At 35.7% G+C, this 13,358-nt stretch overlaps 2 protein-coding genes across 3 annotated transcripts; both read right to left on the reverse strand.

Annotated features, from left to right (window-relative positions):
- Nucleotides 1-1,569: 1,569 nt before the first annotated feature.
- Nucleotides 1,570-8,445, reverse strand: LOC133818464 (uncharacterized). 2 transcript variants are annotated; one of them, XM_062251348.1, is made up of 9 exons: nt 8,108-8,445; nt 7,322-7,462; nt 7,058-7,150; nt 6,838-6,964; nt 6,046-6,155; nt 5,074-5,154; nt 2,513-2,595; nt 2,069-2,352; nt 1,570-1,851 (listed from the first exon to the last, which is right to left on the reverse strand). In XM_062251348.1, the coding sequence occupies exons 1-8, from the start codon at nt 8,408-8,410 to the stop codon at nt 2,133-2,135; spliced, it is 1,158 nt and encodes a 385-aa protein (XP_062107332.1). In that variant the 5' UTR covers nt 8,411-8,445; the 3' UTR covers nt 1,570-1,851; nt 2,069-2,132. The 2 variants fall into 2 exon arrangements, with proteins under 2 accessions (XP_062107332.1, XP_062107333.1); XM_062251349.1 differs by lacking the exon at nt 7,322-7,462.
- Nucleotides 8,446-11,406: 2,961 nt separating this feature from the next.
- Nucleotides 11,407-12,720, reverse strand: LOC133814696 (uncharacterized). Its single transcript, XM_062247626.1, has 2 exons — nt 12,513-12,720; nt 11,407-12,311 (listed from the first exon to the last, which is right to left on the reverse strand). The coding sequence occupies exons 1-2, from the start codon at nt 12,718-12,720 to the stop codon at nt 11,407-11,409; spliced, it is 1,113 nt and encodes a 370-aa protein (XP_062103610.1).
- Between the last annotated feature and the right edge of the window lie 638 nt (nt 12,721-13,358).

Below are 13,358 nucleotides of genomic sequence, written 5' to 3' on the forward strand. Positions count from 1 at the left end.
GTGAATTAGATTATGTATTTTTTAAATTAGAATATATAAATCAATATTATATATATTTAAGTTTATATAAATATTGTTATAAATATTACTATATTATAACTATTTTTTTAAAATAGTAAGATAGAGTTGTACATCAAATATAGGGGGACATTGTAGACAACACAATATATGATGTTGATTTTAGCTCTGGTTTGTAGGGAAAATAGGGGAATTTTGACACTATTTTTGGGATTTAGTGTCCCATGGAGTTGGCCTAAGATTGTTTATATGGGAAATGTAACAAACACATGGCATCGTTTGTCTTCTTATTTTATATTGGGTAGGTAATCATTTGGTACCATGTGTTTTTGCAAAGTATTATTTTGGTACTCTCTGTTTTCAATAATGCGCATATGGTATCCTGTATTTTAAAATCGTACATATTTGGTACCCTAAACTCAAATTTAATTAATAAAATTTTACCAATTTAATCAAACTGCTGTCAATTATGTAAGTTCCAAATTTAAATTTAATTACTTAATTACATATAACTGACGACAGTTTGATCATATTGACAAAATTTTATCTATCAAATCTGAGTCTAGGGTATCAAATATGTATAATTTTAAAATACATGGTACCATATGAGCATTATTGAAAACAGAGAGTACCAAAATAATACTTTGCAAAAACACAGAGTACCAAATAAGTAAATTCTCTTTTATATTTATAAAAGGTAGTTTGATTTCATTACTTTTTTATAATGTTGTTTTTCCTTCAAAAGATATACGGGTGTTGATTTTTTTTAATGTTATCGCCACAAATTATGAACTCAATTTTTTTTTTAGGTATAATTTTCTATTTGCGATAACAATATCACCGCAAATACAAAGGAGAAAGCAGCACCAATAATTTTGTGATTTAGTGTACGATGGAGTTGGCCTATGATCGTCTATATGGAAAATGTAACAAACACATAGCATCGTTTGTCTTCTTATTTTATATTTATAAAAGATAGTTTGATTTCATTACTTTTTTATAATGTTTTTCCTTCAAAAGAAATACGGTTGTCAATATTTTTGTCAGCTGACAATTTATCAACTATTTGCGGCGACACAAGCACATATTTATCTGTGTCGAAGTGAAATTCACTTGGTAACATTCCATTATATATAAATAAATATATTGCGGCTGGTTCGTTTTTCCGGCCAGTTCTTTTCATGAATTTTTCTGGCTTCAACTTTGCGGCTGGTTTGATTTTTAAGGCTTACTCATAGATGGAAATCTATTTGGTTGGGTTAATTGTTTGCCTTGAGAAAAAAGGGTTCCTAAATTTTTTATTTTATATTCCAGAGCTATGCAACAATGGAGATAGAGAACACCAGGGGGTAATAGAAGATACGGAGGAGAGGAAAGAGTAAAGAGCAGAGAATTTTTTAAATAATGATAAAACTAATTTCAAATTAATTAATTGATTATTTTTTTACTTTTATTTAGTTTTTACTTTAAAAACTATTAACATTTTTTAATTAATAGGTTACTTAATTAATCATTGAGGACAATTTTATCATATCCATTACTTTTACAAAATTCGCGATCGATGTACTATTTTTTTTTATCATTTTATCAAATATAAAATAACAGATCGTATTATCAATAACATCAGATTCAAACTTGTATTACGCTAAAACACATGTAACAAATAAGTATATTTCCTATATTTAACTTAACTTAATAATCAAAATTGAAGGGCTTAGGAGCCTATATGGCTTACAAAATCGGTAGAGTATTGGTCCTTGCCTGTTGTTTTTGCCAATATTTGGTGTTGATACCATCCTTAATGCCCCCAACTAGCCAGCTGTATATGTCAACCTAAAAGAGAACATAACATTTTGTAAGGTTGGGATGATGACTAATTAGAAAAAAAAAATTGAAATAATGACCAAAATCATCGACGATGTAACTGAAATCTGCTGTTCCACTCGTTACAATCTACTCAAAATGCAGTAACGAAGGGTTCCAGATCCCAGGCATCAAAGGAAAATGTGAGCTAACACACAGATTTCAACTGTAGATTCAACAAAATCACCTTTGAATTTCAAAGTCTTATCCTCATTTCACTTGGCCTGCATGAACTTGTTCTTGGACAGCTATTAACATATATCACTATGGTGCCTCATTTTACGAGTTATGGACCTGCCCATCCGGAGGCGTCGAGCTGTGAGAGCGTCTAACAGAACAGCTAAAGCATCCTCTATAGCTTCAGCTTGCTTATCCAAGCCAATTGAGCAAAACTTTGGAAGAAGTTGTAGCTCATAGAGAAGGCCAATAGCTGCAGCTGCTGTACAGGTACGATCCCATGATGGTTGGGGCCTGCAATCAAACTCTCCACAATGGGTTACAGATCAGCTTAAACATGAATGATAACTTGAGGTGGAATTAAAAATGATAATAATAAAAAGAAAAGATCAGAGTGCAAGAGAAAAAGAAGGCCCCTATATCAGAAATTTTATAATAATGTTTCAGTTCTCACCGAAGTTTATGCATCGCAGAGGCACCCGTGGCCAAGGATATACAGCAAATGTCTTCCTCTCCCCAGGCTAACTTAGCTTGATCCTGCATACTCAAGGTAAAATATTCAGAGAGCCAAAGGCAACTTAAAATAATATCGTTTAAGATGTTTTACTCGACTGATCCATTAACTTGAAGAAAATCAAAGATCAAAGATAGAGCTTTTAAATTTCCTCTCTTCTTTTGTGCCTATTGTCTTGTCTAACACCAATTGTATTACCTGAAACCTTAATTTTGCAAACACCAACTGATTTTTGCTTTGTAAAACCCCACATTTTCAAGTTGAACTTTTTCACTTTAAAAAAACTAAAACTAAAAATTAATGCTACCGCATGCTACAATTGAGCAGTTTGGCAGAAAGCATACAACGTTCTAATGGCCATTGGTGTCCAACAGGAGGATTTGAAGATCATTAGACTTCTGAGTGAAAAGAAAACTACAGTTCATCTACGGCATAAGGTTGGGAACTAAGCTGGCCAAGTCGCCATGGTGGCCAGGCCAACGTATAGATTGACAAATAAACAATAGTAACTCAACTGGCAAGCAAAAGAATTATATTATTTAGATAGTCCCATGACTTCTTCCTAAAATTTATTTGCAATTGAAGAACTATATAATAAAAGCACAAAACTAAAAAGCTTTCTAAGAATATCAATAATAGCTAAATCACCATACTAATTGATCTATCAGTATATATCTTTATTGTTAAAATCCCTATAAATTAAGTCAATGAAAATTGAAAGGAAAAAAATGCATTTAGTTAACTAAATTCTTAAATAATAAGAAATGGCATTAATATATACCACCATGTACTATTGTGGGTGCATTAAGAAATATCAACTCTTACTATGACTAATGTGGGTGCATTAAGAAATATCAGCTCTTACTATGACTATGCAATGCTTATTTCAATTTTTATCATGGTTCCAATTAAAGAAGTAAATCTAAAACTTTTGATCTTTAATTTATTATTAGTTTATAGAAAAATACTATCTTGGTCCTTTGCGTTTTAGCTAAATACAAGACTTGACCCTTCTTAACAGAAGACATCGTTAGCGAAGTGACTGCTCTGTGCTCGATAAAGAATAAAGAGAATTCACAATATTTTTTCATAAATATACTTTTTTGGTATTATTTTACTTTTTTACTGTCCTGAATTTTTTTTTTTTAAAAATACTACCTTGAGTTTTAAAAAATACAAATTTTAAAGTTTTTTATTTACAAAAATACGGTGTCAAAAAAGCAACAATTGAATAACAATTAGATATCAACCCACTGCATACTAACACGTTCAAAAGCAACTAAAAACAATCATTAGACAACAACTAGAAATCAACCCATTACCTACTAACACGTTTAAAAAAAATCAAAATATAAATGAAAACAACTAAACCACAATTAAACATCAACACAACAAAACAATTATACATGTATCTAAACAACTAAGCAACAACACAAAAACAACTCTACATAAACCTAAACAACTAAAAAAAATGAAAAATACAAAATAAGAAAAACTGACAAAACCGTAAAAATGTAAAAATTTCCTTAAAAATGTAAAATTGAAAAAAGTTTTGTAAGCCCGTAAAAAAGTAACTTTTTAGCGAAAATAAGTGTAATATGAAAATTTCCCAATTTTTTTAGTGGTTCGACCCTTTTGCAATAATAACCTATGTCCATTGTAGTTGTATTATCTATCATCCACCTCTGAGGATTAATAATGTGTACACATATTAGTACTCCTTGATTTCTTGTAAAATATTAAATTCCACGTCAGATAGGTTTACCATCTTCAAGCACTCAAGTACTAAGATTTAGTCGAGCCCTATATAACAAACATTTGTTTTCAAAAATTTAAATAATAACCCTCTATTTTATAAAACAAACCAAAATTACTCATGGTCCTGATTTTTGTCAAAAAAAAAATAATAATAAATAAGAACATTTTACCCATATATTATTATTATTAGTATAATTTTAATTAATTTTTTATTTTTTATTTTTTATTTTTGAAACTAAAACTATAATAATAAAAAAATGAAAATGGTGTCATGATATTTTTTTAAAAAATAGTTTCAAAAAATAAAATACATATAAATTAACTAAAATTTTATAAACTAAAATAAAAATATGATCAAATTCAAGAGCGCGTTTAATTTTAGTGGGTTTTGTAAAACAGAGTTATAGTTGAAATTGTCCAAAACAGAAAACCAAGCAGGTAGAAAAAATAGTGGGTTTTTTAGTTGAGGGAGAGAAGCAAGCAGGTAGGCAAACCGCTTGAGAAAAGGGCAACCCACACCCAATTCGCTCTCTTCTCTTGTCAACCGCCCACTTTCAGTAGGTTTTTTAATTGGGTCTGTTTAGTGCAAATTGGGTGGTCAGCACGGTTAACATTTTTTCTTTTTTAATTCAAGTTTTTTCCATTGAGTTCTTTGTAATTGGTTGAGCATAAACTTATGTACAGCAATGAGCAACAGTACATGAGCAACAGTACATGAGCAAAGAAATGTCTGATGATATTACCTTCAACCTCCTCACCATTGCAGCAGAATTACTCCATGTACCATCAATCAGAACAAAATTCAAAGTATCATCTCCATTTGTCTGCAGCAGAATATTGAAATCAACAGATAAATTACACTTTTGCTAAGCACATCAGATGGATTTTTTTTACTGCAAATGTGAAGTAGAATGAGTGTGTTTCTGCAATTTTCCTACAATTGTATCTTATTACCCAAAAAAAGCACTCCGTATATTATTCTATCAGTTCTTAGTAGGAAAAAAATATTTTATAATTTATTTCTAGATTTTACATCTTAAAGTACTTTGCAATCTTGTTACCAGCCACAGAAATGCTTAGTTAATCATTTACAACTACGTAACCAAGTACCAGTCAACTTTTAGGATTATTTCCCTGAATTTCCTAAAACTAGATGTCTTAGTGTTTAATTCATAAAGAGAACAAGTAATATATTAAAGTAGAATAAGGCAAGGAAAGAACATAAAAAACCTAGTGTCTTCATTCAATCACTTATAAGTGCTATGAAAGACCTTTCATTGCACAAAAAAAGGGTAGTTCACAATTAATGTTGAAGAAAACTTGGGCATGCCATACTTCGAAACAAGTAGACAATGATATAATGAAATATGTATATGAATGATAATAACCTAATGGGTGAAATAAAATCAGATTAGGGACATAGTCAAGACTAAAATTCAGGCTCTTGATTCATATTGCACAATATGCATGTATGAAAATTTCTAGCTATAGCAACCTAAAAATCATAGTAGAATACAACTTTGTTCAGCCAATGGTATCTTCAAGAAATGATTCTAAATGCTTACACAACATAATGATACAAATTTGTATTCTCATTTTACAAGCTAGACAAATGGTTTCACACTCAAAATAAGCAGCAAATATGTGATAATACCCAAAATGAAATGAATTCAATAAACCAACCAGCACTAGAAATTATGTAAAGAAAAATTCACCGTAGTTTCTGTGAATCCCAGGTCAGTTGTCAATCCTTGATCAAATGCTTCTTGAACTGATTTTACCACTGCATTCTTGTTTGGATAGAGGCACCAAACCTTGTCTTTTCCTAAATTTAAGAACGAAATGTGTTTTAACATTTAGTTACTCTAAAGTATAAAGTATTGTAAAGCTAGCAAACAAGATTAATAACTCCATTTTTCTTTTTGACTGCAAAAGGATTTAATAAACCGAGGTACAAATTTCTGCAATTATATTCAACATGGAGTTAATGTTAGGACCCAGCCATCCAGTGCCTTTACCCTTTTTCACTTGTTAACTTAACATTTTACAAAAAATGTCTACTAATATGTGTATATATATTTCATTTTATTCATTTATCTTTTCTTTTTCTGCTGGGGGTATTTGAAAATGACTTTCTTGGTGTAGATGCAGCATTTGTTGGACTTATTGATTTCATGGTACTTAAATCATGCCCACATAAGTATCAGTAAATTTTATTTCCAATCAAAATCTTAAAAAATCCATGTAGACCCACATTTGTAGAGATCACTGCAATGTGAGTATTGTACAATTTGAAGTTTAAGCTCGGTAGATTATAAAATTTGTCTAAGCACATAGGAAACATCTTTTCCAATAAGGAAATAATGTATACACCAGTTAGATGTGATGATTTCTTATCTAACTATTACACATTCATAAGCACAATTAAAACTATAAGTTTGAATGTATTCCACATGATCACCTCATGTTCAGCAAAATCTAGGAAGAACTGAAAATATTAAAAATACCTGCACACTTGAATGCATTCCACATGATCTCCTCATGTTCAGCGATGCCAAAAAGGCACAAAGTTGCTGCCTCAACACCAAACAATTGCCATAACAATTTACCAGTATTGTTTTGTCGTAAGAAATCCTGAAAATGAAATCTGTTATGTGAATGCATTACAAAACATGTTATATGAATCAAAACTGACTCATGAATAACCGAAACTCCTAACAGCCGAACCTTTGGGTGCATATACAACCACAACCTAATTCCATGCCAAAGTTTACAAGGTGTGACTTTTGAACACATACAATCTTCATGAGGTAGCCAGCACTGCATAGTGAGAGAAATGTAAAACAGGGTGAAAAGTGAAGAAAATTGTTAGACCATATTTCATTTCCCACCCTTTCATGTATAAACCATACCACGGCTGGAGAGAGATATGACAAAAAGTAAAGGAGCACCCAAAATATAATGTAGTACAGCCTAATATGAACATATTACCTTTTGACAAAGGTAACCTCTACTTCCAAGCAAGCGACATGCAATCTGTCGAGCTGAAAAGAATTGAAGTTTTTGTTCAGAATCACCTAGATCCTTATATGTCGCTCTGTGTTTCTTGTCCTCTTTCTTTTTAAACTCACCCTGAAATTCCCCCCCAAAAAAATTACTGTTAAAGAAACTCACCACAAAATGTAATGAATCATGCTCGGTTTTCTTCTTCTATTTTGTTGACATTGGGGGAGGGGGATTCGAACTTGTGATTGGGACCTTCTCCTCAAGGAGAGGTGAGGTATGACCACAATCATGCTCAGTTTTTAATATTTATTTAATACTCAGTGACATAAGTTTGAATAAAGACCATGACGAGCAAGCAAAGACACCCAAGAAAGAAAACTCAAATAAAAAGAGCTTGCTATCATAATGCAGGTGCAAAAATTAGTAGTTCACGCCACGGACAAATCTTATTTCTTAATGTGCCTATAAGTTCACTAAGTATCTTCCCAGAAAACAACATATTTTCCAGCACCTTCATACTACAATACAAAAAGTATTAAAATACATAAACAGTATGCATATGTAAATACATATTATATATATATGATCTTGAGCCTTGCAAAACCTCATCTTTTTACCACCCATCTCAAAATTTCCAGTTAACTGAATCCTAAGCTTTATCCGAATATTCCAAAACAAACAAATTAGAACTTCTAATGCAACAAAAAGAGAAATTCCCGCTAAGCTAAAAAGCCCTTTGAGTCATTTTATCGATTTCGGGATAGAATTTACCTGGAGTTTTCCACCTTTACCACCAAAGGTCATCTGGGCATCATTATCTTTCTCTAAATCCTTCAAATCGTCAGCGATTCTGGTAACAATGATGGGTAAAGGAGAGGTGGTACCCCAACCCTGCCATTCCTGCAATGTAATAACGGAACCATCTTCACCATCTTCGCTTATACGAACTTCCCTCGGAGGAGACCTTGAAAAAGGACTATGGAGGCTCCTGGGCTTGAAATCCATATGGATTTTGCTGCAGAATGCGAGAGCTTGAGGGCATTTGAATCCCAAGGTCCCGCTTAAGAAGACCATGGTTGGCTTGGCATTTCTATAACCTATATTTTTTTTTAGCTATTTTTAGCTACTAGAATTAAAAAAAAAAAGTCTTTTTGGTTAAAAAAATAAAAACTCTTTTGGAGAAGCTTCTAGACCCTGGCTTCACTTAAAAGAATTTTTAGAGAAACTGTTTTTTAAATTAAAATAATTTTTATAATTTTTAATTTCCTCACAAAAGATTTTTTTATTAATATTAAAACACTTTTCAAAATAACTTTTCATTAAGACAGATAGTTACATAATAGTTATCCCATCAAAAAAAATAAATCACAACTTTTATTGTTTTTATACTTTTTTTTTTTACAAAGGTATAAACTTTCAATAGAAATGCAAATCTTGCAATAATACAAATAATAGTTCAGAGGGTACATTAGAGGTACCCCAATGACGATCAGAAATTACACTTGTGGACCTCGCTAGAAAGTGAGCCACAGTATTGGCATATCGTTTAATAAACTTAATAGAAACAAATTTTGGTTTTAATTCTTCCAAAAGGCTCCTGCATTCAGTAATTATTCTTCCAAAATAGGAATACATGGCTATTGTACTCCGAATTGCTTGGACTGCAACCAAGCAATCGGACTCAATCTCTACTCTGCTCCAACGTTTATCCTTGACCCAACTTAATGCCTCTTTGATGCCTAAAGCTTCAGCCGCTTCAGGAGTTACAGCACCCCGATCATTCTTTGCAAAAGCCTCTATCAATGCACCAGTGGAGTCCCGTGCTACGCAAGAGAAGCTGAAAGTTTGGGAAGCTTCAAAAAGGGCTGCATCGGTATTAAGCTTAATCATGCCATCTGCAGGAGGGTTCCAGTGCTCGCTGCCATCAGTTTGAGTAACAAGCCCCATTGAGAGATCAAAGGATCTGTCTTGAGCACTAATCCATTGATTAAGCACAGTCTTTGCCAATACAATCACTTCATCCACTTCACTTCCACGTTGCTGCCAAACAAGGTCATTCCTGCTTTTCCACAATGCCCACAGTAACATGACAGCCCATTGCCTCTTCTCTCCTTAATACAGTGACAAGATAGAGGAAAGCCAGCTAGAAAATATACCTTGCGGGGTGGGGATACATCCAATACCGAGCCTATGCCAGCAGGCCTGTGCAAAGGAGCATGAAACTAGGACATGACAGATAGATTCGCGGTCAGTATTGCACAAAGGGCAGAGCACGTTAACAGCAACATGTTTCATTTGCAGTAGCGTTTTTGTTGGTAAGTAGTTTGAGGATGCCTGCCAGAGGAAATTTTTTATTTTTGGAGGTACTTTAAGTTGCCACAAATGCCTCCAAAATCCAGAATTATCACTGGCAGCAGTTGTAGTCTTCTCGGCTTGAATAGCAGCATAGGCACTTTTAACTGTATAGATGCCACGATGCTCAAATCTCCAATACCAGGAGTCTGTTTCTTCCTCATTAATTGGGATGCTGCTAATCAGATCCACATCTCTAGCAATAAAAAGATCCTGTAAGATGTCCTTGTCCCATTGGTTTTGTCCAGTTTTCATTAATTGAGAAACATTTGTGTTGACCAAAGAAGGATGAGATGAATGAATGTAGGGATCTGCAACATTAGGTAGCCACAGGTCCTCAAGAATTGAGATTGATCTACCTGACCCCACTCTAATCGATGCACCCTGCTTGACAATCTGTTGAGCCTCCACAATACTGCGCCATATAAAGCTTGGTGAGTCACCTAACTTAGCCGAGAGAAAGTTACCACGGGGGAAATAGCGAGCTTTATATACTCTGCTGACTAAAGAATTTGGATGTAGTAAAAGACGCCATCCTTGTTTGCCAAGTAGAGCTAAGTTGAAATCACGGAGCGATCTGAAACCGAGCCCCCCAATAGCTTTAGGTTTACTCATTCTATCCCAACTCATCCAATGGATGTTGTTTTTGTTTGCCGAAGATTGCCACCAATATTTACACATTAGTCGCTCAATATCTTTGCACAATTCAGAGGGAAGTAGAAAAACGCTCATAGCATAATTAGGGAGGGCTTGAGCTATTGTCTTGAGTAAAATTTCTTTGCCCGCGCGAGATAAGAAACGACCTTCCCACCCATGAATTCGCTGCTGAATACGGTCCTTCAAATAGCCCAGAATCACTGATTTTTTGCGACCTAAAATGTTAGGAAGCCCCAAATAAGTACTAGTATCATCGGCCTCATGAATCCCCAATTCTCCACATATACTATCACGTAATCCCACTTCGGTATTGCGACTGAAGAAGATAGACGACTTATCATAATTGATCTTTTGGCCTGACGCACTTTCGAACACTGATAGGAGGTGCAATATATGCTCGGCATCTTCAATAGTTGCTTTACAAAATATATAAGTGTCATCGGCGAAAAACATATGAGAGAGTACCGGGGCACCTCGAGCTACCTGAATTCCTCTAAACATCCTTCTGCGCTCATAATTTCTGAGAAGAGCTGAAAATCCTTCAGTGCAAATAATGAAGAGATATGAAGATAGGGGTCTCCTTGACGTAAACCTCTCTCCGGAATGATGTGCCCAAACTCTCGCCCAGCATGAGAAATCTGATATCTGGCAGAGGTGACACAATGCATGAATAAAGATACCAACTTTCTATCGAATCCCATTTTGGAGAGAACAGCTTTTAAATAACCCCACTCGACACGGTCATAAGCTTTACTCATGTTCAATTTTAAAGCCATATACCCCTTCTTGCCTGTAGTTTTCCTCTTCAAATAATGCATGATCTCGTATGATATCATTATATTGTCCGTTATAAGGCGACTAGGTATGAACGCGGACTGAGCTTCAGAAATGACACAGTCAATAACCTGCTTTAAACGGTTAGCCAATACCTTAGACATAATCTTATACAGTACATTGCATAACGAGATAGGACGTAAGTCAAGCATGGACATAGGCCGCTTCTTCTTTGGCACTAAGACAATATTAGTAAAAGGGAGCTGCGCATCAAAGGTCTCGGTTTGCTAGAACTTCTTCATCTCATGAATAACATCTTGCCCAACAATAGGCCAAAACATTTGATAGAAGCCAGGACTCATCCCATCCGGCCCAGGGGATTTGTCTGGGTGCATATGGAACAATGCCGATTTAACCTCATCATCCTCTATTGGAGCCAGCAGCATTGCATTCTGACTTGGGGTTATGGTCGGCACAACACGAGATACAACTTCGTTCCACTCATCAACCGAAGACTTGAACAGAGTCTGAAAATACTCCACCATGAGATGCTCAAGGCCAGACCTCCAATCCACCATCTCACCTGTATCATTCCGGAGACTCTCAATATGATTGGCACGCCTACGGGTTCTGGCCGATGCATGAAAATACTTGGAGTTTAGGTCCCCTTCGCGCAGCCACAACTGTTTGGATCTCTGTTTCCAAAATACTTCCTGCTGTGTAAGAATCTCAAACAATGATGAAGAGGCCTCTTGGAATTTCTTTGTAGAGTGGCTATCATGGAGAGGCTTCAGAAGCTTCAAGGTACGATTACATTGGTCCAGCCTTCTTCTAAAACTCCCTGTGATATCTTGACCCCAAGGACCCAATACTTCGGCGCAAATGGCAAGTTTCTTCTGTATAGGATGATGCCGATTAGCTTGCCAAACCTCTTCAACAATTTGACGACACATGGGCTCACGCAACCAAGCATTCTCAAACTTAAAACGCCTTACAATGGAAAATCTGGTATTGGGGATCGGGGACAATATAATGGGACAATGATCAGAGGTAGAAATTTCATGGTTGCTGAGTATGGCTTCTGGAAAGGAATGAATCCAACTAGAATTAGCAAGGGCTCGGTCAAGTCGTATTTCTATGAGATTTGAGCTGTTTCTACCTCTCTCCCACGTATAAGGGTACCCATGAAGCTCTAAATCAAACAAGCCACAATTCTGAATAGCACTCGCAAATCCGTTGATGAGCCACTGAGGATACGGATGGCCGCCTCTTTTGTCCTACTGGCTAAGTACATTCTTCATGTCGCCAATGATGCACAAAGGGAGAGGAGAGATGTTGACCAGGGATTCAAGTAAAGACCACGTACAATGGCGATTAGATCTGTTTGGCTCACCGTATAGACCAGTGAGGCGGTACTTGGGGCTGCCACGTGATTCAATGACTAGGTCAATGTGAGAGGTGCTAAAGTTCATGAGTTGGGCTTCCTCGGCATACCTCCAAAGAAAAGCAATTCCACCCTTGTGGCCCTGGGCCTCAACAACAACCATCCCAGCAAAGCCCAAACTAGTTTTTAGCCTCTCAACTTTATCCTTCTTACACATAATTTCACAAAGGAAAATGAAATTGGGTTTCTTGCGGAGAACTAACTCCTTTAGGAATTGAACGTTCCACGGGGTCCCAAGCCCGCGGCAATTCCAACTTAATATGCTCATAATTCCTGGCGGGACCGCGAAACGTGGCCCGCCGCATTTGAGTTTTTTTGGTGACTTTGTGCAATTTCCTGGGGTTGGGAGTGGTCTTCCGCAAAAGAATCAGGGCCCATTTCGGTGATCATCATGTGGGATGTACTAAGGCCCGCAAGCTGGGCAGTTCTTCTTTTTTTGGACTCCACTATAATGGGCCTTTGGCTTTGGTCCAAATTGGTCTCTGCCATCTCATTACTAGCTGGAATTAAAGATGTGGAAAGTTGACCAGGACCCGAACTAAATGAAGGATCTCCTAATAATTGCTGCCCACGATTTGGGGGCATTAAGTGTGAGCCCGGATTTGTAGGGATAGGGTGCAACCGACTGGATTCACTGGATGAACCACCATACACGGCTGCCGGAGTTGTACTGTGAGTAAATTGAGGACTGTCCTCCTCCCTCGGACTGCTTCTCAACCATTGAGCCCCAATGAGTTTAGTTTGGCGACGGAGAGGAGCTCTCATCCACTCACCATAAGGTTGAATCAACTCATC

Source organism: Humulus lupulus, chromosome 2, assembly GCF_963169125.1.
Source record: "Humulus lupulus chromosome 2, drHumLupu1.1, whole genome shotgun sequence".
Lineage (NCBI taxonomy): Eukaryota > Viridiplantae > Streptophyta > Magnoliopsida > Rosales > Cannabaceae > Humulus > Humulus lupulus.